Genomic DNA, 25,908 nt, shown 5'->3' on the forward strand with positions numbered 1-25,908 from the left:
TCTTGTGCTCATGAACCTACATCTGGACCCAGACACCAGGGTTCTAGTCCTGGCTCTACTGCTAGCCAGACACCTTGTTCAAGTCGTTGTTTTCTGCTGGCCTCAGCTTGTTTATCCATAAAACAGGGGGACTGGGGATCATCTCAGCAGTTCCTTACACTTCTGACAGCCTGTGCAATCAAACCAAGGGTCTGGTCTGTTAATAATAATGAAAATGGGATAGTCTGCGCAGGGGGAGAGGTCAGAGCCTTGCAGAAGTAAGAAGCCAACAATCTTCAGATTCACTTGAATTTCCTGGTTGTGATATGGTGCCTTTCTTTTCTCCTTTTTCTTCTTCTTTTTAACAATAACTTTTAAAAAAGATTTTATTTATTCCTCATGAAAGAGGCAGAGAGGTAGAGACAGAGGCAGAGAGATAAGCAGGCTCCCTGTGAGGAGCCCGATGCAGGACTCGATCCCAGGACCCTAGGATCACAACCTGAGCCAAAAGCAGATGCTCAACCACTGAACCACCTAAGTGTACCTAATTTAATCATTCTTGCTCCAGTGGATGGCCTGGAGCAATAATCAACAGGTTTTTGATGCTTGTCAGGCACTTGTCTGAGTCACCAGACTCTGTTCCCTGGTACTTCTTCATTGCCACAGTTCTCTGCCTGGTAGGGGAAGGGGAAGCATTTGCTGGCACCACCAGAACCTGAGCCGTGCTGTGGCTGTCCTGGTAGGTGGTTTCACAAGTACAGAAGGGACAGCCCCTTTAAGGAAAAAGGGGACTATCTCCATTCTACAAAACGTATGTTTTTGTTTTTTGATTTTGTTGTAGGAATTTGAAAGATACATAAAACACAGAGAAGGAAATAAATATCCTCCATAATCTTACCACATAGAGATAGCCATTATTTGGATCTTGGTGAAATTCATCCCAGTCTTCTGAAGACTTGTCTCTGCATAAACACGTTTGAATCGATGCTTATATATTTTCCTTTTCAAAATGGGATTTGTTCTATCCTTATTATTTTCAAAACCTAATTTTTCTTACATGAAATGATGCATTATGAACAGTTTTCCTGGAAAGACTCCATTTTTATCCATCTCCATCCATCCTGAGCAGGGGCAGGTGGTGTGGGCAGAGGCTGTGGGGTGTGATGGGGAGGCTCGCTGGCCCACCCAACTACAGAACCTTAGACCACTTGCCCATGGTGGGGGGCCCTCAGCCCCCCAGATACCAGCGTCCTGGCTTGCAGCTGCTTGACATCTCTCCCAATGGTTAATGGCAAAGGGATGTCCTGGTGCATGACTCTGGGCATGTTTTCTCACATCACCAGATCTGGTTTTGATTTCTTTTTATGCCACTAGAAAACCCTCGTGGATGTTACTCTGGAAAATAGCAACATTAAGGATCAAATCCGAGATCTTCAGCAGACCTATGAAGCATCCATGGGCCAGCTGCGGGAAAAGCAGAGGCAGTTGGAGGTAGCGCAAGTTGAAAATCAGCTGTTGAAGATGAAGGTAAAGTAGGGGAGCCTGGATTTCCCCCTGACCCTTCTCTTCTTTCCCTTTCCTTCTCTGTCTTCCCATCATTAACAAATCCATCTCCTTTCTTCTGTTTTCTTGGTTGGCATTTCCCATACTTTTTGTGGCCAACTCCATAGGGCTTGGCTTGAAGGCACCGAGGGGGGTTCTATGTTCACTATTCCCAGTTCAGATTGGGATGCACCACGAATACCCTGAGTGGGCACTTCTGCCCTGGCCCCAGTGGCGTTAAGGGCTGCTGAGACAGTCATCATGGCACCACTGTCACATACTGAGAGGGCTGGGGGTTGCCCACAGGTCTGGGACTTCAGAAGACTTCACTGTTGAGATTTTCTCTGATGTCTCAAGGTCTTTCTGGTTTGATAATAAAGAACTTGCTGGAAGGTAATAAGGGCTCTTTATTATCAAGGGCATGCAGGAAGAAGATCCGTGGGTGACCAAGGACGCTGGGCAGTGGTTGAGTGGGCCAATGAGGGACAGGAGGGACATAGCCCTTTCTAGAAGTCTCTGTTTGCCATGGAAATGGAGTGCAGGACACATTGTGTGTCTCTCAGCTGATGATAGTCACTGCTCAGGATATTCCATTTTGTGGCTGCTTGCACCAGAACCTCTCTAGTGATGAGAAGGTTGATTAGCACCAACAGAGACTTTTGTTGGATCTTAGAAATAAATGTCATGTACCCCATGGAGTTTGAAGTATACCTCCTTTATCCAGAGCTCACACATCCAGCTGGCTCAGCTCTCTGGAAAAAGCAATAAGCTGGAAGGACGGGACACAGACAGACCTTCTGCAGCATAAAATCAATGGCATGAGGTTCAAAGGCAAGGATGGGGCGTGGGCAGAAAGGGAGTACCAGGCACCTCCAACCTGAGTCCTGCTCACCCATCTGCTGACTTTTTCTTTTCTCTTGAGCTGGGGCCCAGAGAGGCACTGGGAGGTCCTGGCTTAGTGTCCCCAGACCAGGTGGGAGTGTTTCTAAATGCGGTATTTAGGAAAGCACAAACATGTGGAAAGGCTGAGTCCAGATTTCTTCTATGAGCTGAACTGAAGTCTCTCCTAGGTACTGTTTGGCCAGTGTGATTAATAGGACAGCTTTAACTGCATGTGGGCAACTTGTCTTCAAAGGCCTCCCCGCTTCTGTGACATAACAAGATTTTAAAATAATGTATACACATGGTGGGGGGCGGCGGGAGGGGAGCCATAGTATGAAAGGTAATGCAGAAATATGCCCACACCATTTTACATTCCCACCAGCAGTGTGAGAGGATTCTGATGTCTCCATATCCTCACCGACACTTTGTTACTGCCTCATTGCTCATGGCCATCCCAGGAGTGTGAAGTGGTATCTCTTTGTGGTTTTGTGTTCCCCGATAAGTGATAATATTGAGCATATTTCTTGTGCTTAATAGGTCGGTATATCTTCCCAAAGAAGACATATATCAGATCCTTCACCCATTTTAAAATTGGATATTATTGAATTGTAAAAAATCTTTATATATTTTGGACACAAGTTATCAGATATGTGATTTGCAGATCTTTTCTCCCACTCTCTGGGTTGTCTGTTCACGTTCATTGATGGTATCCTTGAAGCCCAGAAGTTTTAATATTGAATACTGATAAGGTCTTTCTATTTATCTTTTCTCGTGTATGCTTTTGGTATCGTATCTGAGAAACTATTGCCTCACCAAAGGTTGCAAAGATTCATCTTATGTTTACTTAGAGGAGTTTTATAGTTTTGTCTTTTACATTTAAACCTTTGATCTATTTTGGCTTACTTTTTGGATATGTTGTGTTAGGTATCTAATGTTCTTTTGGGTGTGACTATCCATTTGTCCCAGCAATGTTTGTTGAAAAGACCATCCTTTTCCCATTGAATGGTCTTGGGAGGTAATTTCTTGAAATTTAATTTTTTGGTAACAGATAAACGATTTATTTGATTCAGAGTCAAATCTACAAAATAATATATCCAGAAATAGAATATCGGTACCTGTAATACCCCCTTTCATCTCTTTTTAAAGATTTTATTTATTTATGAGAGAGAGAGAGAGAGAGGCAGAGACACAGGCCAAGGGAGAAGTAGGCTCCATGCAGGGAGCCTGACGTGGGACTCGATACTGGATCTCCAGGATCACGCCCTGGCCTGAAGGTGGCGCTAAACTGCTGAGCCACTGGGGCTGTCCCCCCTTTCATCTCTTACTCCTTCTTTTCTTCAACAGATAAATCTTTTAATTTTAAAAATTCAACTTAAAAGTGGCTAAATTGGGGGGACAGGGCTGATGCTTAGGTACATTTCTGTCTTTTTGAAAAATTCACTCACGTGGAGGGTCCCTGTCCTGGTAACAGAGCGTGAAGTCCTGCTTTCTCTTTCTCTACCCCTCTACTCCCCTCTCCTTCTTCCCACCATCCTCCTCCCCTTAGTTCCTGCTGCTTTGGTCTCCTGTCTCCGCAGAAGAAGCCTGGTTGGTGGGTTCACCAGTGCGTGGCAGGTGCTGGTTCCCTGGAACCTGCAAAAGCCAGAGCTCTGAAATGAATGTCTCTGTAGGTGGAATCCTCCCAGGAAGCCAATGCCGAGGTGATGAGAGAGATGACCAGGAAGCTGTACAGCCAGTACGAGGAAAGGCTGCAGGAGGAGCAGCAGAAGCACAATGCCGAGAAGGAGGCTCTGCTGGTGTGTATGCTCTAGCTGCCCACGAAGAACTGGGGAGCGTGTGGTCCATGAATGTTGGTGAGGTTTAGGTAGTAGCAGGGTTTCTGCTTGGAGGGGAGTCTGGACTCTAACATGAGTGAAGGTCAAGGTTTATTCATTTGCTCGCTCATCCCCCCACTTCTCCCTCCCGCCCTCATTCATGCCCCCCTCCTTGCTCCAGATAACCACCAGTCTCTGCCTCTAAGTACCCCCTTTTCTCTGGCTAGATTTGCCATTTGCCAGTCTTCCAGCAGATCCCAGGCTTCCATGCAGCTGTGCCCTTTCTTCCTCCATTTGCTCCTCTTTACCTGAAATGCCCTCCTTCCCTGTCCCTGCTCCTTCCCAAGAACCTGCAAAGCCCTGAAAATGCCACCATCTCTGTGAATAAAGTCTTTGCCATTCATTAGAAGTGTCCTGTGTCTTTGGGAAGCCCATGCTCTCTCTCCGCTCTTTGCTGTGGCATTCTGTAGTTCCTGTTATTAGACCTCACCTGTACATCTCACATCCCGGCTTTGGTAGGAGCGAGTGTAAGATCGTTGGAGGCAGGGAGTCCTTGGCTGCCTTCTCTTGTGTTCTTAAAGCTCTATAGATATGCTGAATGGCTGACCGACTTGGTGCTTTGCAGTATGGGAGAAGGGTAGAGGCATTCTGCATTCAGTTCCAGATGTGGCCCTACTTACCTTTATATTATTGGCAAATACACTGACGCTTTGAGCATCCAGTCAAGGGAGACATAACATTTGCGGGCTTGTTTTTTAGATATAAGGACTCGGGGGGTGGGGAGAGGAGAAAAAATAACTAGGCACATTAAAAAGCCACACGAGGTTTCTTTATTTGCAGGTGAGAACTCGAATAATGGGAGTTGAGTTCATGATCTGAGTTCATGACACTTCTCAGCCCCAAGAGTATGCTTTTAGAGAGATGTCACGATTTAGCAAGGCCAGCGCTGTTTGGACCCTCATTAGCAGCCTAGGGACTCCACGGACGTGCTGAGAACAGAGTGTGTTTCCTTTGCAGGAAGAAACCAAAAGTTTTCTGAAAGCTATTGAAGAAGCCAATAAAAAGATGGAAACAGCAGAGATCAGCCTAGTGGAGAAGGACCAGAGGATTGGAGAGCTGGACAGGCTGATTGAGCGCATGGAAAAGGTAACAAACGCTGCTCTGGGCCCAGACTCCCCACATCCCTGCAGTCCTGGCAGGCCCGCGAAGGTGCAAGGAGCCTTCGGCACCCGCCTTGCTCATCCCTCTAATTTGTGATTTCAACAGGAAACAACAAAGCCATAAAATGAAGTATGAGAAGGTCTGACAAAGTTCTCATCTTTCCTATAGTAACTGCTTTGGTGCCTTTAAAAAAAAAAAAAAGATTATTTATTTAGGTATTCCTGAGAGACACAGAGAGGCAGAGACACAGGCAGAGGGAAAAGCAGGCTCCCTATGGGGAGCCCGATGCAGGACTGAATCCCTGGACCCCGGGATCACGCCCTGAGCTGAAGGCAGACACTCAACTGCTGAGCCACCCAGGTGCCACTATTTTGATGCTTTATTTTTTTTTTTTAAGATTTTATTTCTTTATTCGAGAGAGAGAGAGAGGCAGAGACACAGGCAGAGGGAGCAGCAGGCTCCATGCAGGGAGCCCGATGTGGGGCTCCATCCCAGGTCTCCAGGATCACGCCCTGGGCCAAAGGCAGCCCTCAAGTGCTGAGCCACCTGGGCTGCCCCTATTTTGATGCTTTAAAAAACGTCGCGTACGTAGTTATTTATAAAAATGTTTTAGCATCGTTTCACTGGGGTCCCAAGCATGAACTTCATTGACTCACTGAGCAACCAAGCCTTATTTAAATATTGTATCAGTATCCTGAGCGAGCATTTCTTGGGCAGGTGTCTGAAAGGTTGGCTCTTCTCTGACCCACCACATCTGTCAGCAGAGTGGAGGACCTGTGTTTTCTATGGGTGTGGGTAGCCTGGGGAAGGCCGGAGCTCAGCTGAGACTGATACAGGAGAGCTTGGTTCTTGTATCACAGAGTCAGAGACAATCTTTTGGACAACAGAGTGAGCAAAGCGGATAGAAGTTTGTTAAGCAGAGATACAGAGAAAGCTCTCAAAGGGAAAGGGGTCCCTCTGGGGGACAGGGTTGGGAACCTGTGGGAACAGGGTTGTCACTGAGGACTTTTATGGTCTGTCTTTTATGGGAAACTGACCAGGGAACTTGGTAAATTCTTTCTCAGTATCAGGGTGGACATTTAGAGCAAAGGTGGTGGATTTGTAACTATCATAATAACAAACAAGATGTTTTTTGTAAATATCATGAGCCCAAACAAGGGGTTCCCTTCTCTCTGGCTAATACCTGCTCCATAATATTTCTCTACATCTGGGATTTCTGTGATTACTTAGTAGCCATTAAAGGGGGATACTCCCTAACATTTTGGAGCTAGGGAGCCCGGTTTACTTTTTCTGTTTTTGCTGTCTTATTTCTGTTTTCTTGGGATGGGAAGGAGCCTGACTCTGGGGCCTTTCCCTTATCTTTCCCTGCCTAATGCCATCTGCCTGTAACTCCTCACTCCCACATCAAGATAAGGAAGCCAGTGGAGAGCAAGGGAGGAAGCAGAAATTAGAGAGAATGTGGACAATAGGAAGAAGGGGTGGGAGAGAGGAAAAAGAAAAAGCAGGAAGGAGGAAAAAGGCAAGGTGACCTTTAGCAGGTGACCGCTGACTTCTGGGGGAAGGGTGTTCGTTTAGGGGTAATGCTGTGCATGGTTCTCAGCAGCATGTGGTTCCGCTGAACAGCGGCCACCTGCCAGGACTGTGACATGAATACCCTGTAGCTCATGCTGACCATTCCCTGGCTGGTGATGAGCCAGGAGGAATGACAATGTGTGCATGGCCAGCTCCTGGGCTTCCAGTGATTCTGAGAGATCTCCTTCCCTCTCGTGTCCACAACACAGGCTCCTCTATGGTGCCCTGATGAGGTGAGGTGTAACCAGGGTGGGAGTGGCATTAAACCCAGTGCTCTAGGGATCCCTGGGTGGCGCAGCAGTTTGGCGCCTGCCTTTGGCCCAGGGCGCGATCCTGGAGACCCAGGATCGAATCCCACATCGGGCTCCCGGTGCATGGAGCCTGCTTCTCCCTCTGCCTGTGTCTCTGCCTCTCTCTCTCTCTGTCTGTGACTATCATAAAAAAAAAAAAAAAGAAAAGAAAAAGAAAAAATAAACCCAGTGGAGCTGTGGAGCTTTGGGGGCTCCCGCCTTAGGTAATGTCTTTATCTGGGAGCGATATGAACAAAGTGAGTCTGCCACAACTTCACCTCTCTTCCTTGGGAAAACAGAATCCTCTCTTTTATTGAAAAGAAGAGGGAAGGGGCGCCTGGGTAGTTCAGTGGTTGAGTTGCCTTTGGCTCAGGTCGTGATCCTGGGGTCCTGGGATCGAGTCCCATATTAGGCTCCCCAGAGGGAGCCTGCTTTTCCCTCTGCCTGTGTCTCTGTCTCTCTCTGTGTGTCTCTCATGAATAAATAAAATCTTTAAAGAAGAGAGCAAAGTGGCATGTTTAACATCAGGATTGGTTGGAGGTGGTTGTAGTGAAGATTGGGCAGTGATGGCATTTTCTGGAACTTTAGGTGAGCTTTCTCCCCTGTTCCCCCTGCCCTGCAACAGCAGAAGGTACTGGTTTGGTAAATGCTCCCTGCGGGTGACAGATTTTCCTGCCACGTACAGGTGCCAAGTGAGTGGGCAGCCTGGTTGGGGCAGGAAGCCACCTTATGGAGACTGCCCACGTGGTGGCTAAACATACAGGTTTTAGAATCAGATGGACCTAGGGTTTAAAACTTGCTTCTCTTTCTAGTTGTGGGCAGTTACTTGAGTCTTCCAAACAGAGTTTTCTCTTCTGTAAAATGCTAGTAATAATAATTCTTAGGGCTTCGTGAGCAGTAAACGAAAAACGTCCCCACAAAGTGCTACGCACCGTGCCTGGCATGTAGTAGAGATGTCAAAATGTCAAAATGTGTGGCTCTGATTTTTATTTTGTTAGACTTATGTCAGTGTCTGCCCCTGGAGTCAGCTTTTTTTGGCTAGGCTTTTTTTTTTTTTTTCTTTCTTTTTTTCTTTTTAATAGCTTAGCTTCTTTGTACCCTTGGGATTCTGAAAGTAGAATTTTTTCCCCTGCTGATTCCCACGTGGAGCCTGTGTAAGAGGTGATGGGTGGGAGGCCAGGGAGGTGGTAAGGCCAGCCTTCCCTGCCAGCATTGATGTGACACACATTGTTCCCCAGGCCCTGTCGGCTTTTTCTGTAGTGAATGAAAATGTATTGTCCTTTCTCTAAATCTTCTTTTTCCATTTAGGCTAGAGATATGCTGGCTTTATTTAGCTAGGATTAGGTATTCCAATTTACTGCTCCTTCTCCCTTGGGGATACCTCGTTCAGAGCAGGAATCGTGCCAGATGTCTCACACACTATGCAAACAGCATGTCCGCAGGCACGAACTGTGGCAGTGTCGTATCCTGCTTGCACCTATTTTTGGATTTTCAGAACACCTCTTTTTTCCTGATTGGTAAAAAATCTTTTAAGGAGTGTGATCTATCAGGGACCCTGCTGCAGAAAAGGTGATATTCTGTGCTTGGGCAGTGGTTTCATAGGCATGTACAAATGTAAGAAATTATTGGGTAATGTACACTTAAGATTTGTTGTGCTTCAATTTAGAAAAAAAAATTGAACACTTAAAGTGTGCTGGAAGTTAGGCCTTGCCCTACTCTCTGACAACTTTTGTTCCTGGAGTCAGCCACGGCGGGGGTCGGGGGTAGTGGGGGCTCACTTGTGAAAGGTCCATCGTGGTTATTTCAGGGCTGATACAAACTTCCAGCAGCAGCAAACGGTGTGAGAACAGGGGAGCATTCTGCCCAGGTGGGCAGTAAGACTGTGTCTTTCTGGAGAGATTTAAAAACAAAAACAAAATCCCACTAAAAGTTGGTCTTCTTAAATCCATCAGCGATAATACACTCTTCCTGTCAGGGTTGACTGTTCCCCTGTCTCTTTGGTCTATTTCTTGGGACACCACTGCTTATAGCTTCAGAAGTTATGAGAGATTTTCAGAGGTTTGCCTTTTTTTTTTAAGAGTTTATTGTTTATTTATTCATGAGAGAGAGACAGAGTGAGAGGCAGAAACACAGGCAGAGGGAGAAGCAGGCTCCATGCAGGGAGCCCAATATGGGACTCGATCCCGGGACTCCAGGATCATACCCTGGGCCAAAGGCAGGTGCTGAACCGCTGAGCCACCTAGACATCCCTAAAGGTTTGCTTTTAAAGAGTGTGTTGGAAGGATTTCTGAGAATAATGAAGAGGCACAGTGGTACTTAGGGCCTAAAGTAAAATCGTCTCCTCCCAATTTAGTGAACGGGGTTTGATAAATTTCATTTTAAGGAAATCTAGGACACCAACGTCTGTAATGTATTTCTAGAGCAGTTTTGGTTATGATGGCTGCTATGCTTTTATTAACGTTTTCCACTTTGTCCAAAGAAATAATTGTCCATATTCGTCTATTACCTTTTTTGGATAGATTTTTAAATTTGCATATTTAACAGAGGGTACAAATCTTAATGCACAGCTTGATATATGTGCTAGTTTTCCATTGCTGCCGTAACAAATTACCACTGTTAGTGGCTTAAAACATCACCAATTTATTCTCTTATAGCCCTGGAGATCAAGGGTGCTAAAATCAAGGAGTCGGCAGGGCTGGGTTCCTTTTGGAAGCTCTAGAGGGGAGTCTGTTTGCTGGGCCTTTCTAACTTCTAGAGGCTGCCCGCATTCCTTGACTTAGGGCTCTGCAGCTTCAAAGCCAGCAGTGTAGCATTTTCCAGTCTTTGTCTTTCTCTGGCTCTAACCCTTCTTCCTCCTTCCAGAAGGGCCCAGCTGGATAATCCAGGATCATTCCCCCATTTTTAAGACCCTTAACTTAATCCCATCTGCAAAGGTCCTTTTTCTGTGTAAGGCAACATATTCACAGGTTTCAAGGATCAGGATGTGGACAGCAGTGGGGGACCACCCATTATTCTGTCACAGTACACTTTTACAAGTAAACATACCTGTGTAAATACCACCCAGGTTACTGGGTGAATGTGGATATTTTCCAAATTCTAGAGGTTCTTTTCTTGATAATGCAGAAAATAATCAAGAATTTTGCAGTATCACAGGCTCCTGACTTAAGAGTATGGACATTTCTTAGAACTATAAATTCCCACAAGGTACCCAAACCGAAGTTGGAGGAATACTTATTTATTTATTAAAGATTTATTTATTTTTATTAGCATGTGCACAAGAGCAGGGGAAGGGGCAGAGAGAGAATCCTCAAGCAGACTCCCTGCTGAGCACGGAGCCCCGACAGGGGGTTCAGTCTCATGACTCTGAGATCATGACTTGAGCCCAACAGTTGGCCACTTAACCAGCTGAGCCACCCAGGTGTCCAGTAAAAAGAAATCTTGGATGGCTTTATCCAGGATCTTTGTATCTTATTCATAAATATATCTGTAAATGCACACCAAAATATTTGGTATTTTTGAGCTTTGTTTGGACTTTGGTAGGTGGATGCATAAACCCCGCTGGGAATTCTGTAGACTTGAACCCACTAGCGCTGGAATTACTCTATATACATTCTCTGTCCAGCTGGGGACCTGATGATTCAGATATCGGTGTTTATTTTAGGAGCGCCATCAGCTGCAGCTACAGCTTCTGGAGCATGAAACAGAAATGTCAGTGGAAATAACCGATTCTGACAAGGAAAGGTAAGATGCATGCCCTTTAGTTTATAGTGGACTTAGACGGTGGACATGCTGTGTTTTTGTGAGCGTGCCAGGTCCTTGCATTTTCCTTCATTTGGTCATCACTGTTACAGACTTCTACAAATTAAGTATTGGGCTGGGAGCTTCCACTACGGGGCCGGTTTCTTTAGGAGCTCACAGCCACATCTTGGAGCCCATGGCTGGTGGATAGTGTGGGGGAACACACTGCAGACTGCCTTGGGTGCAGAAGTTCAGTCTATAAATGTTCTCTGTGACCTTCAAGTCGACAGGATGCACCTTGTTGATGAGAAGACTCATTAGCTGTGACTAATAACATTGCGATGGAAACTAATTTTAAAATGCCCTTTTTTTTGTTTGTTTCCAAACATTGTTTACTCAAACCTTACCTTGTACCCTAGCTACGGGCATAGAAAGCCTTGCATGGAAAATGCTGGAGCAGTACATGGTCTCCGCTAGAAATCAGAGGGCAGAGAGATCATGCATGGCCCTCTGGTGAAGGAAAACAACGTTGGGATGATTTGAGCAATTTGAGCAAGTTACTTAACCTCACTGAGATTCCTTGCTTATCTGCAAACCAAGATTTATTTTTAAAGTAGGGGAGGGGTCACGGCGATGAGGGCAGTGCCCATCTCACTGGGTCATTCATTGTGAGGGGTTTGGGGGGCTTGCTGCCTGCCCTGTGGTATGTGTCGAAAAATGTCTGTTTTCCTTTCTCTCCACAACTTCAGACTTTGCAGTCTTCTGTAGACTTTAACGTAGCGCTGAGGGGGTACCTGGCAGGAGCGGTTAGCTGACCACCAGACCCTGCGGCCAGTGCTCCCTTCCAGTGGCTCCAAAGAGCCTGTCTTCTGGATCCTTTGGTTTCGCTGAACCAAGCAGAGTCAGAGGGTAGTTTGTACTATTTTAAGACAAAATTATGAAATGCCTCGGGAAGCAGCCCAGTCTCTTTTGATGTGGAGAAGACCTTCTCTTTCAACATGCTTCCTGGTTTCCCCAAGTAAATGATGTGTAGACAGCTACAGTTCCAGACTTCCCAGCACTCGGCCACTTGATTTCGGATATTGTATTGTGTTGTGGTACTAGACTCCTCTCCTCCATTTTCCACTCCAAGGCCTTTTGCCTGTAAAGCATATATAGCATGATGTTGTATTAACTCCAGAATAGAGAGCCCCTCACTCACTAAGTGGTGCCAAAAAACTTCGGTTTCAGTCCCTGGAAAGTAGAGTCATTGTCCTTACACAGGGTAAGCCTTCCAAGTGGGAGCTTGCAGAAAAGTCCTGTGTTCCTCCTGCAGTGGGGTGGTCCATCGATAGTTAATCCCCCCAGAGACACAGAGAAGAAGGTGGAGTTGTGGCACTGTTCCCTTCAGCCGTGACTCTGTGCTGGTACTGCTGCTTTGGTTGAGGACTCTATAGCTTGCTCTTCTCTCTGTGTTAGGTATCAGCAGCTGGAAGAGGCATCTGCCAGCCTCCGTGAACGGATCAGACACTTAGATGACATGGTGCATTGCCAGCAGAAGAAAGTCAAGCAGATGGTTGAGGAGGTAAGCCCCCGGAAGGTCATGGGCTGGGATTGCTGCCTGTTGTGGGGACGTTTCAGCCCTAGAGCCAGATCTGACTCTCAGGTCAGTTTTCCATGGCTCCCAAGTGAACATACTCACGCCACGATCTTCATGGCGCAGAGGGAAATCTTCTCCTAATCACCCCTGTGGGCTGGTGATTATCCCTCTAATCAGATCACAGGGTTCCAGTGAAGAAGGCTGGGAAGCACAGTGCATGAACTCACTCGCTTTCAGAGGCAGCAGTTCCTCCAAAGGGGTGCCTACAGCTCAGGGGTCGCGAGGGTCTGACGAGAAAAGTTTCCTTTAGCTCAGGTCTCTGCACTTCCTTGCACCTGGCTGCTTTTCTCCCCAGGGACCGCCACATCTTTTCTTCCTCAGTGGACAGGTGTCTCTTCCCATGCTCCTGTCTCCCCCCTCCTCCTCTCCCTTCTTCCCTCATCTTTTCGGTCTCCATCTGTCTGTGGGATATTAGACCAAGTTCTATGTTTACTATATGCTCATAGCTTATGCGTTTGTTTTTCTAAATGGAGAAAAAACCAGGTAAGTTGAACATTTATATTTCTGCGGAAGAACTTTAATTGAACCTTTGGTTGGCAGTGGAAAAACTGAAAAAACAAAACAAAACATTTTCCTTATATTAAGCATTACTCAGAAAGGTTATCTATTTTATTAATGAATTATTAAAATTAAAAGCCTGTCTACTAATAAATCACACATGACATGACATGTGTGACATGACATGACACACATGACATGACAAAAAGAAGATTAAAAAGATACCTATTTTATTAATCTCTAAGATGTTGGCAATATTAGTGGAGTGAGGTTAAGGTCAGGGGATTGTGAGGTTGGGGAGGGATACTTTTTTCTCTTGTAGGATAAACACATACATTAGGTGAACTCTGTCACCTAAACTAGAAATCTAGTCATACTGTGTGGAATCCTGTAAGTCTTACATTGGCTCATCTGTGAGTCTCAGGGAGAACAGAAGAACGAGGGGCCCCTCTGCACTCCCATTGCACACCCAGGCAGGAGCAGCAGGGATGGATAGATCCTGCCCCATTATCAACACTAGCTAGGTGTCAGGAGTGTGTTTCCCAAGGGAAAACATATCATCATCATCGTCTGCATCATCATCACACTTAGTATCTCAGGGAACTCTGGCTGTTAGGTCATAGCTTTTCTGCTTCTGAATTTCACACACAGGAAGTCTGGGGCAAGGCTACCCGTTTCCCCACGTGCACTACATTTCTCCCAGCCCACCACAGGGAGGTGATGTACATTGCTCTTAGGTTTTATCTTAGAGAACAAGTGAACAAAGAAAGCCTTATACCGGTTGGCTTCTGTTTCAGTTACTCTCGGTAAGAGTTTAAGATTGGTACCAAAATCAGAGATACTTCCTCAAAGGAAGAGATACTTCCTTCAAGTGGTTTAGGATTCTGTCTTCTAACTTCTGGAATATAACGGACATACCAATTTGAAGGGAGTAGGGGAAAATTGATACATGAAAATAGGAAAGCAGATAAAGATCACTGTCCATGTCTCGCTTTTCTACCTGTGACTTAATATCTCCCAAATAAGCTTCTCTAAATCCTGATGGTGTGGTCTAGTAGACACAGTCCTCAGAAGGAAATCATAGGCTGAAATTTAGGGTGCTGTCGTCGGAGTGAGCACCACCTAGGGGCCAGCTGGGTTTCAACAGTGCATGGATTCTGGAAAAAAAAGAGACTTCTATTTTTTTATTCAAAATTTAAGCCACTACCTCAATCAGGTAGTAAGAATTGATGTGTTTGCCCAGTATTCCATGTTAACATACACCACAAAAGGACGGTTTAAAATCTCAATTGCTGCAGCCATTGATATGAATATTTTTTTTTTTTTTTTGAAGTTAGAAACATGGAAAAGGGACATTGACAGATGAACACATTTAGAAGAGCAGAGTCAGGTTGGAAAGTTGAGAGCTCTAGTGATACAGGGAATGGCCGAAGGACTTGGGGAAGATGTGGCCAAGGAGAGGCATGAGAGCTAAATTCATATCTCAGAATGCATTCTTGCTTAGTGTTGCATGCACAACCAGGCCAGAGCCACTGGGTGGCACTTGGAAAGAGGTGAATTTCAGCTTTTCATTTCACATGAAGAAAACATTTCTAACACTGACTGCCTTGGGGAGGTACTTAGTCCTTCCTTACAGGTCCATCCCTCATGATCCAGGAGTTGAGCTGGAAGCTCCTTATATAAAGAATGCTTTGCTTTTTACTAGGCTGTGCGATCTCAGCATTAGCATTACTTTGCATAATAAGTGCAATTAACAAATTCATAACCTCTGACTTTATTTTTTTTAAGATTTTATTTATTTACTCATGAGAGACACACACACGTGGTGCAGAGGGAGAAGCAGGCTCCATGCAGGGAGCCTGACGTGGGACTTGATTCAGGGTCTCCAGGATCATGCCCTGGGCTGAAGGCGGCGCTAAACCGCTTAGCCACCCAGGGATCCTCCCTCCTCTGACTTTAAAAGAGGAGTTTATTTTTATCTGTGAATTCGAGTTGTCCAGACTTTTTTTTTTTTTTTAAGATTTTTATCCATTCATGAGAGACACACACACAGAGAGAGAGAGAGAGAGAGAGAGAGAGAGAGAGAGAGAGAAGCATAGGCAGAGGGAGAAGCCCGGGATCACGCTCTGAGCCAAAGGCAAACACTCAACCACTGAGCCACCCAGGCATCCCAAGCTGTCCAGACATTGAGAGAAACTTGACCTAGAAAAAGAGGCAAACTTCATGTGCAGCAGATGTTAGGGACAGTTTTGCTTTCCTCACTTGAAGTCTGAAAGCCTGTCTGTGTGCTAGCTTCACGTTTCCCAAGGGTGGGGATCCAGCCTCCACCCACCGCTGGTGTCATTTTAGCCATAATGTCTGTGAAGAAGCTTAGCTTACTGAAACGATGGGCTTCTTTTTTTCAGCTCAACACTGAAAAAGGGTGTTACTGGGTTTCTTGGAATCCTTAAATGTTTAGCTACGTATTTCCTTGCACTTTTAGTAAGATATAATTTCTATATTATTATTATTATTATTATTAATTTAATGAATAAAAACTAACTGGCCTCAGTTTTGCAGTCCTTGGCCCAATAAGGACTTGATTTTCCTATGTGGGATGGTATATGTCAGTAAGGCCTTGTGCATGTAAGATGGGCTAATGACAGATCAAGGCAGGATGACCCTTTTGAATGAAGGATTGGTATATGTCTTACGGGGTCAAATTTAATACACAGTGTCTTGTGTGACATGTGGAACCACATACCCCCAGCAGGCTAGATCTTTCTACTGAATTATATCCTCCTTTTAGAAAAATATTTATTTTTTAATTTTTTTTAAGATTTTATTAAGAGAGAGGCAGAGACACCGGCAGAGAGAGAAGCAGGCTCCATGCAGGGAGCCTGATGTGGGACTCGATCCCAGGACCCCGGGATCATACCCTGGGCTGAAGGCAGACGCCCAACCTCCAAGCCACCCAGGTGTCCCAGATTTATTTTTTTTAGAGTGAGAGAGAGAGTGCACACGTGGCATGTGGGGTCAGGGAAGGGGTAAAGGGAGAGAGAGAATCCACAAGCAGAGCCTGTGCTGAGTGCATAGCCCAACGCGGGGCTCGATCTCACAACCTTGAGATCAGACTTGAGCTAAAACCAAGAATCGGACACTTAACTATTATTTAGGGTGCCACCCAGGCACCCTAAAATTACATCTCCTTTTGTGGTGGACATCAAGGGTTGGCTACCTCACTCCCATCACTAATTCTTCTAACTGGTTCTGGTTCTGACAAAAAAAATAAAATCAGCCCATCTATGATCCTTCTAGACAATTCTGAGGATTTACCAGAAAATATAGAGGGACTAAAAAAAAAAAAAAACCACTTGTGGGGAAACTCACTGGTTTGTGGGTTCAGGAGATAAGCAGCAGTACTTCTCTGTGCCTGGGGCAGGTGTGGTCCTGTCCTCTCAGATCTTACCATCCGGTGTGACCTGCCTTTCCAGCCCATTCTTGCGCATGGGCTTCTTTCTTCTGTTGAAAAGTTTCATTGGGATTGGGGGTCCTTTGTCTTGAGTCCAACTGCATCTTTAGCTTGCCTTTCAAGGAACCCAGAGATGGAGAGAAACAAAAGGCTGAGCAGAGCCTGACGCTAGAGCAGTGGTGTCTGGGCACATCTTTACGTGTCCTCTCTTCTCAGCAGGCTCGTTCACACTTCCTTACCTGCTCTCACCATGGCCAGGCCCTGCCAACCAAAGCAGCTTTCCTACCAAGGAGGAAATTACCTGGAGGAAAAAAAAAACCCAAATTCTTATTTGCCTTCAGAAATGGGGGGGGGGGGGGGACTTATATTTTTGCCAGTAGGCAGTGGTATTATTCAGCTGACTACATAGTAATTTCAGAGAGAGTTCCTTGACCTCCTCCCTCTTCAACCCTAGGAGTGCTTTCGTTTCATCTCCTCCTCCCCCCCCTCCTCCTCCTTCTCCTCCTCCTCCTCCTCCTCCTCCTCCTCCTCCTCCTCCTCCTCCTCGCTTCCCTCTGTGGTCCTGTGGTCGGGATGGGTGAAGTGGTTCTTCCAACAGGAAGTATCTCATGGGGGTGTAGCGGAGGTGTTCTGGCTCTACACTTCTCTTTTGCGTAACGCCCTTCCACTCCCGCTTGTCCCGCTCTGTGATTTAGATGTTTAATGAGTGCAAAGGTGGAAGGAATTGATTTTCTCATTAGTGCTGCTCTGCTCAGGCTGCACATTAGAATCACTTGGGGAGCCTTAAAACACGCCAAACCTGGCAGATGGCGGTGGGAGGAAGGCTCTGGGGAGTGCAGGGGTTTGGGGTTTTTTTAAAGCTGCACGAGATTCCAGTATGCAGCCAGGATGGAGAAGCTGTGCTCTGAATTTCTAGAGCAGTGGCTTGGGTCTCCATGCGGGGTTTCCATGTGTTAGTATATCCAGCCAGCCTCCTTCACAAGCTGCGGTGCCTGAGGTGGAAAGCTGGTAGTGAACTTGGAGTGGAAGTGGCTCACGGGAAGAGTGCCACGGAGACCACTGAGCAAGGCCGTGAGCACGAACATGGGACAGCCGGTCCGAGTGAGTGACCACCTGGTCTTCTTGGGGATCTAGCAGCCCCATCAAGAGAGGATGCTGCGACAGCTTACTCCTAATGCCAGACTGGCCTGGTGGGATGCAGATAAACTTCCTGGAGGCTCCCCAGATGCATCTAGAGAGATGTTCCCAAGTGGTAGATGATGCACACTTGTTAAATAGCTACTAGACAGACAAGTGATGGAATCCTTTCTGCCCGCTGTCCTTGGAAGCTGAGAACCTGCCCCTAACAAAGGGACCCGAAGTGGTTCTCCTGGATCCCCTTCCCTCTGTGCTTGTGGGTACAGGTGTCTGGCCTCACCTTGGTTTATATTCCCTCTGTCTGCACAGAAGACCTTATTTGTGGTCCCCCTGCACCCCTTAGAGAGCACACCACCTTGCTGAAACAACAGTATTCACAGTGGTTGCTTCTCAAGTCCAAAATGAGGCAAAACATTTCTGCAATTCCTCAGAAATGAGTTTGAACGTATTTAGGTACCATCCCTTCTTCTTCTTCTTTTTTATTTGAGAGAGAAGTTTTCATAATGCCATGGGTTTTTTGTTTTGTTTTGTTTTGTTTTGTTTTTCTTAAAACAACCTAGATTGGAGAGAATAGGTGAAGAGTAACTAACTCTTCTGAGAATTGAGATTTGAGTTTCTGGTTTCTGGCTCATCTTGAGCCAGTCAGCAAAGCAGGGCTTCTCTTCTCTTCAAGTCCTGAGACCTTACCTCCTAGACTCTGAATTTGCAGGCACCCCTGCAGTTAGAGACTTGGGAGAAGTGCAGTTAGAGACCTTGATGGTTACACATGGAAGGTGGCATAGACAATGGATATGAGCAAGGACTTGAGAATCAGACCTGCATTTACTTGCTGTGGAACCTTCATACAGTTAGTTTTCTTATTTGTGAAATGGGGTTAATAACAGTATCTACCCAAGAGGATTTTTTGGGTTAGAGTTAAATGAGATGATATAAAAATATAAATGAGATGATATAAAATACTTATATTAATTGGAACATAGGAAATACGCAAGAAACACAAGCTGCTATTATTATTACTGGTGGATGGATTCCTGTATATCCCCAAAGTCAGGTTAAATGAATAAAAAGCAAAAGTAGCTGAGTTGATTTCTTGATGGATACACAGAGCTGCCCTTCTGCACTTTGGGAGTCTTAGGGGCCAAATGGAATCTTTGGGTATGCTTCCCTCTGCTCTGCTCTGCGCTGCCACCAGTCTCTTGAGTAGAATATTTGCACATAAAGCAATTAAAAAATGTTTACGTTCTCTCCATCCCAAGAATCTTCCATTTTAAATGGAGCAGCTGCTTGTTAGCACTCGGTTCATTTTGAAACTATCTCCTCGTGTGTTGTGCTGAAACATACTGCACAAAAGTACATTTTTGCCAAATGCCCTGGGTTCAGGTGATGCAGAGTAACTTCTGTCACTCATAATTTAGCCGAATGGGGGTTGGGGAACGGAGCCATAGCACTGAGCCCACACCCCCTAATCCACTCAATTGAACTGTTTCCAGATCATGTCACACGAGCTCTTCTCCAGATTTAGTCTCCGGTTCTTTGGAAGATGATAAGATGGTAGCCTGGGTTGGAAGCAGTTCCTTTTATTGTTCGTGATTAGAAGAATACTTGAACTCTGCTGGGAAGAGGTGGCATGTGTCTGTGATGAGCCGACGAACAGAACAGGAAGGACGTGTTGTGGAAAGGCAGATTTGACCACATAGGGCTCTCGTTTGTGAAAATACCACACACTGTCACCTCGACTTGTCCAGCCTCACACTGCAGAGTCCACAGAACTCAAAGAATATTTGTAGAAACTTGGGTTCCTAGACATCAAAGAACTGCAATGAAAATACTAAAAAATAATTCAGGAGGTGCCAGGTGGAGGCTGGTTCTAAGATCTTGGGAAATGGAAGCCTCACTTGTGGAAAAGCTGCCTTGGACACCTGCTAACGTTGGGAGGCGGGCTCGAAGAACTCCAGTGCTCCAGGAAGGAAGCGCACCCCACCAGATCACGCCCCACGTAATACGGAAGCAGCCTCGTGTCCATGTCCTTTGGTTATATTTGCATATGGGAGGTGGCCCTGAGGATGTCCTCTCTGAATGGAGACCAAAAGCCCAGGTCAATGTAGCATTCTCTTTGTGTAAGCAGGGTTTGGTTTGCCTTTTATGCCCACGGGCACTCTGCTTGCATAGGCAGTTAACTAACTTCATGGAAAGGAGAAGTCTATCCAAGGAAAAGTGAAATATATTTGATCCAAATATAGTGAAGTGAAATACTTCAAGCCTGCTTTATTTTTATAGAGATCTTGAGACAAGCCACAGGTGCTGGTAGGTCATCAGACTTAACAGCGCCCCTGAAGACAGACGAGTAGCGGTAGCAGGAGCAGCAGTGGTAGTAATAGTCGGTGGGTGGGATCGCCTTAATCAGCCAGTACACTGGGCTGACGGAGGGACTTCATTTAGGGGCTGGGTGTCACTTAGGTGATGGGTGGCTCTCTACTCCCACTTCTCCATGGCAAAGTGGGCAGGTAAATGGTTTCCTGTCAGTATTTGTCTTTGGTCTTTCATTCAGATCCTTGTACCCTACATCGGCAAGGTGGTGGATGGGGAAGGAACTCTTGGATGCTCAAGGCTGTTGTTTTATCCCTTGGCCACTCACATCTGGCATTACTCAGAAGTTTGAGGCAGGATTTATTTGGACTAAATAAAAATGTTAGTTTCAAGTTCTCATGTTCAACATATTATTCACTTCCTAATTTTTAAATCTTAGATACCTTATCTAAACTGGGAAGTTTTTAGAAGGTATCAAAGGGTTCACTGTGGACCTTTTTACCCCCCTCCTATACATTACGTAAATATTGCAGGTTTATTTTATGACACGTGCTGACTAATATATTCGTGATACAAACCGTCCTTTCAAGGGAGGTCTTTTCTTTGTAATGTCACTGAATGCACTTTCTCTTTCTTGAGATTGTTTGTAATTGGCTGTAAGATATTTCTCAGAGACCTGGGTGCCCATATTCTGCCCAGAGAGCTTGTGAGGCTGCTGCACTCCTGTTCCAAGTAACTACCAGCCACTGAATGCTTCTCATGCTTCAGGACCATGCATCTAGACCTAACATCCCACATTCATCCTCTATGGGGAGTATTATTAGCACAATTTTTTGGCACAGGAAACTGAAACACAGTCTTCAAAAATAAGCCACTGGCAGTCTCTCAGCAAATGATGATGGTGCTAGGGCCACAAGATCTTTGACTCCAAAGTCAGTGTTCATTCTTACTTTTGCATACATTTGTAACTGGAAAAAATTTTAAATATAGAAAATTATAGAGAATGGTGAGAACAAAGACCCAGCTACTCTCCTCTAGAAGTGACAAAAATGTTAACATTTTGGCATATTTCAGATTTTTTCCGAGTAAAAGAAAACATTACAAAGAAGAGGTTCTTTTTACTTCTCTGATCTTTTTCCTCCTTCCTCCCTCCCTCTTCAGAAGCAATTTGGTCTCCATCTGGGCTGTATTTTGATGCTTTTACTACATACCTATGTATTTATTATCAGTATCTAGTTCAATTTATGTGTTTCAAAATGTATGTTCATCCTTATTTATAATATATAAGTAGATATTATTGTATGTATTATTCAACTTACTCTTTTCCCCAGTTTTGTTTTTGATGTTGTTACATATAGGTCTACATTATTTATTTTAATGGCTCTCTAATACTTTGTTGTATTAATGTACTGTAATGTGTCCTGTTGATAGGTATTTAGCTTATTCCCAGATTTTTATTCCTTGACAAACCATGCCAAACACTCTCTTTGCTTCTGTAGTTATGGAGCATGGCTGGAGGAAGTAGGGCCATGCCAGGGCCTTGGGTTGGCAGTCTCCCCTTCACTAGACACTGCCCAGTGGGTCTCCGGAGCGTGCGTACAGTTCCACCCACTGGGAGGGTGGATTTCCCCACATCCTCATCACTTCTTGGCACTGTTGCACCATAATTTTAGCGAGTTGTGAGATAGTATCTCTTTTGTTTTAATTTTCACTTGCTTCAGCTTGATTACTGCTCATCACTGTGGGTGCTGCTGAGCATCTTTTCATTACCTTGTTGGCCATTCAGGCTTCTGCCCGCTTCCGCCCTATCCTGAATCAGCTGTTCCTATCTTATCTTCGCTTTTCTGTTTATCTGGTTATCTTTTCTCCTGCTGGTTTGTCGGAATTCTGGATACTACCAATATTGATCATTTGCCAAAAAGTGTGTGGATGCTGTTATCTTCTCCCAGCTAATGTTTTTTGTTTGTTTATGGTCTCTTGTATAATGCACTCATTTTAAATTTTGGTATAAACTTATCAATCCATTGGTATTGTGTTGTGTGTCTTGTTTGTTGCCATAGGATATTTTTGCGATGGTTTTAGAGTTTTTTCATCTTTATGTCTTGGATTATAACCCTCACCACACTCATACCCTTTATCTTTCTTACTCTTTTTCTCTGTAGCACTTAGCATCTTAGCATCCTATAATATATACTACGTTTACCTGTTTTGCTTACTTATTTTCTGTTTGCCTCCACTAGAATGTAAGCTCCGTGAGGGCAGTGACTTTTTTCCTGTTTTGCTCTTGGCTCTACTCCTAACATCTGGAACAGTCACTGGCATATCATAGGCGCTCAATAAATATTTGTTGAACAAATAAATAATAATCCATGTGGAATTTATTTTTGTCTATACAGGGTGAACAGGGTTGCATTTTTCTTTTTTCTTTTTTTTAATTCACGGAAAGTCTGTTTCCCTAACAGCATTTCCTGAATATTCCATCCTTGCCCCACTAATTTTTTTCATGGCACCTTTATCAAGCTAGCATTCTTTCCCTTGTGCCACTATCTTTAAATGTTCCTCTTCTCCTGCCCTGATGGGTCAGCCAAAAAACATTTTAAAAGCGCCTTTTATGGACCAAATGCAAAAATAGATAGGAGTTCTTGCCCTCAAAAGACCTTCTGGTTGACACTAAAACTTGTTAGAACTCTGGTCAACTATGACAAGTATTCAGCAGGGGTATGAGCTGTGTGCTTGGGCAGAGAAGCTGGAGAGGGTAGTGATTAGGTTCATAGGCCTTGAGTAAATTGCATCTGGCTTTGCATCCTGCTCCTCTCTTAACAAGGCTTTAGATCTTGAGCAATTCTCCAACATTCAGTTTCTTTATCAACAAAATGAGGACGATCATCATAGTCCCTGCTTCAGAGGCTGTTGTAAGGCTTGGCTGATGAAATGCACACTGGGGCTTAGCACAGAACCCATAAGTGTTCACTAATGCTGGTGTGGGTGCACAGCCTTAGAGAGGAAGTGATGATTGACCAGGTCTTGCAGGATGGATTGGATTTTTCTAGGCAGGGACTTAATGGGTGGAAAAGGACATGCCAGACAAAATATAGAATAACAACAACAAACCAAGAGAAAACAAAAACACAGGGACCAGAAAGTTTAGGGTGGGTTCAGGGAGCTACCAGTCTAGTTTGACTGGCTTGTAGAGGAGGCTGGAAATGAGGTTGAGAGCAGTTGTGGGTTTGCACCCACTCAGCATCACACTGAGAAAATGTCCTGTGTTACCTGCTCCACATTCTGTAGTGGTGAGTTCTGACTGGTTGGACTTGACCCCAGTGTGATGCGCCCCCCCCCCCCCCCCGGCAGGAGGGAGCCCGGCAAATGGGAGGGGAGAGAAGCTGGAAGGGCAGCTTGGAGGTTCCCAGGGGAACCTGGGCTGGTGCAGGTGAGTGTCCACCCTCCAGAACACTTGAACCTTAGGAACATCTTAAAAACCACCATTGTTGAAGTGCCAGCCATGTCCTATGTGTGGAGCTGGACATTGCCATGTGCCTTATCTTACATTAGCCTGAAACGGCTCCCTCCCTGAGTATTCCTGTTCCATGTAGGGTCTTTGGTACGTGGTAGTGCAGCTGTGGTGGAAAGCGTGGGGATAGAGACCTTAGAGCATCTTCTCCCTCCCACCTTCCTCCTCTACAGTCAGAGGGAAAAAGAACAGCTGGGAGACTTCCGGCCCCTACAAAGGCTTTGAAAAGGAAGATACGGGGTGCCTGGGGCATCTCAGTAGGTTGTGTCTACCTTCAGCTCAGGTCATGATCCCAGGATTCTGAGATCAAGCCCCACATGGGGCTCCCTGCTCAGGGAGCCTGCTTCTCCCTCTACCCTCCTCATTCTCATATTGTCTCTGTCTCTGTCTCTCTCTCTCTTGTTCAAGTAAGTAAATAAATCCTTAAAAAAAAAAAAAAAAAAAAGAAAGAAAGAAAAGGAAGATACCGGCCAACCTGTTCCTCCAGCCTTGCCTGCTTCCTGGGCCATGTTGCCGTGATAGGTCATCATCCCCAGGAGGGCAGAAGCAAGCCTCTGAATGTCAGGGTGCTGAGAGAAAGGGCCAGGGGCCCGATGTCAGGGAGATGGAGGTTGAGATCGCAGCCCCGCCAGCCTCCAGCTCGGGTGACCAGCTGTCCTGGTGTGCCTGTGGATGAGAAGCTCCTGGCCCAGGGACTCCAGTGCTAAAGCCTGGGCAGCCCCGGGCAAGTTGGGATGAGCCGGTCACCCCTCCCTCACGCCCTTGGCAATCAGCAGGTGCATCCTGCCTCGGGGGATGTGCCTGTCCCTTTATTGAACTGACTTGGGCCTTTTTCTGCTGCCTGTCCTCCTCCCCGGGATGTGAGGTCCGTGAAGGTGGAGAGCAGGTCTTCCTGGCTGCCTGCTGTGCTCCCAGCGTCCAACACTGGGCCTGATGCACAGGTGATCCCAGGTGACCGCTGCGGGAATGCCAGGTGACGAAACTCTAGGAGGCACAGTCTCCTCCTCTGGCAGGGAGAACCACTGCTAGGGTTGTTTTGGAGGTTAGTGAGCAAACCCAGCAACCGGCCTGGGACCCAGGGCACCCCTCTGTCTTCCTTCCCAGTGGCACATTATTCCACCCTCTGGTTGGAAAGCCAGTTTATTCATCCTTCCGGAATGTTTACACGGCCCTGTCATGTTTAGGCACCTGGAAGAAGCGGGGTGCTATTCCTCTCCTTAAAGAGAAGTTGGGTTATCTTTAATATAAGATAGAAATCAAACCAAATTGGATTATTCTACCTCAGAAGCCAGTTTCAACTGATCCTTTTGGATGGTATCGTTCTATTATTATATATTACTTCAAACTTAATAGAAAAAATTGATTAAAATAGGTGCCCTGTTCATATCTAGCCTGGCTGAATGCCACAAGACACATTAATTGGAAATGAATTTCTACAAACCCAATCAAGCATCATGAAGATGACAAATGTACCTTTTTCCCTCCGTTCCTTCATTGATTTTTCATTTTCCCCACTCAGAGCTTCATTTAGCAATTTTTCAGTTTCGTTTTGTTGTGGTCTTAATTCATTGCCTTCACTCCCCCCAGAATGAGATAATGTACCTTGTCCTTTTTAAACTGTTCTTTTATGTTGCATTAGTGCAGGGCAGATTCTGATCTTGTCCTATCTGCCTATGCTTTATTATTTTTTAGGAAAAGCGGGTAACTTTATTATTTTTTAAATTCTTACTGCGGTGGTTTTTATCAAGGAGAATGCACTTTAAAAATACAATAACTATGAAATTACCGTGTTACAAGACCTCTGAGATATAATTAAGAGCAGCTGTAGCAAACATGAAGAACCTTTTCCGAGAAAGAGTGGAGAGTATGCATTCTCATTTCTCCTCATGGGGTATGTGAAGATTGAGCAGGATTTCCTATTTTGCTAAGGGGAATGAGGACAACGATTTTTGAGATCACACAGGGGGAACAAGAGTTTGGGTGGCAAACAAGGCCCGGTCAGGACACGAGGAGGCAAAAGGAGAAGGTGACTACATGCCTGAGTGAGCTCTAGAAGGTTCTTGGCTGTCCTGTTCAATGCCTGCTCTGCCCAATTCACTGGGCCTCTAGGGGGGTTGAAAACAATAATAAGAATCTTCAAACTGTTCTTCTTGTGAACTTTTCAAATATTCTAACAGCACATATTTCCCCTGAGAAGTCAACAAGGACTCATAATAAAGTATCCTATTGCTTTACTATAATTCATAGCTATGGTTATCTCATTTTGATTATTAGTTTTAATTGGCAGTTACTCATCTTTGATACATTTTTCAGTGGAAAGATGAATTATTTCTTCATAAATGTGGTTTAAAGCAGAAATCCTTTTGAAATGAGGGTCTGTGGGAAAG

General features: G+C 45.3%; 1 protein-coding gene and 1 long non-coding RNA gene across 3 annotated transcripts in view; one reads left to right on the forward strand and one right to left on the reverse strand.

Annotated features, from left to right (window-relative positions):
- The window catches only part of MYZAP (myocardial zonula adherens protein), an 86,349-nt gene that overhangs the window by 32,431 nt on the left and 28,010 nt on the right, over positions 1-25,908 (forward strand). The window contains exons 6-11 of one of the 2 annotated variants that reach the window (XM_072738631.1): positions 1,354-1,506; positions 4,074-4,199; positions 5,235-5,363; positions 10,902-10,981; positions 12,437-12,542; positions 19,194-22,370. In XM_072738631.1, the coding sequence (XP_072594732.1) occupies positions 1,354-1,506; positions 4,074-4,199; positions 5,235-5,363; positions 10,902-10,981; positions 12,437-12,542; positions 19,194-19,247 (648 nt within the window). In that variant the 3' untranslated portion in view covers positions 19,248-22,370. Of the gene's footprint in view, positions 1-1,353; positions 1,507-4,073; positions 4,200-5,234; positions 5,364-10,901; positions 10,982-12,436; positions 12,543-19,193; positions 22,371-25,908 lie in introns of those variants that run through there. The other variant, XM_025999158.2, reaches the window with a different exon arrangement.
- On the reverse strand, positions 10,460-24,178 carry LOC140595638 (uncharacterized). Its single transcript, XR_011997402.1, has 4 exons — positions 23,989-24,178; positions 16,806-16,867; positions 16,485-16,681; positions 10,460-13,165 (listed from the first exon to the last, which is right to left on the reverse strand). It is a non-coding gene; the product is annotated as an uncharacterized lncRNA (long non-coding RNA).

Source organism: Vulpes vulpes, chromosome 15, assembly GCF_048418805.1.
Source record: "Vulpes vulpes isolate BD-2025 chromosome 15, VulVul3, whole genome shotgun sequence".
NCBI classification, from domain to species: Eukaryota; Metazoa; Chordata; class Mammalia; order Carnivora; family Canidae; genus Vulpes; species Vulpes vulpes.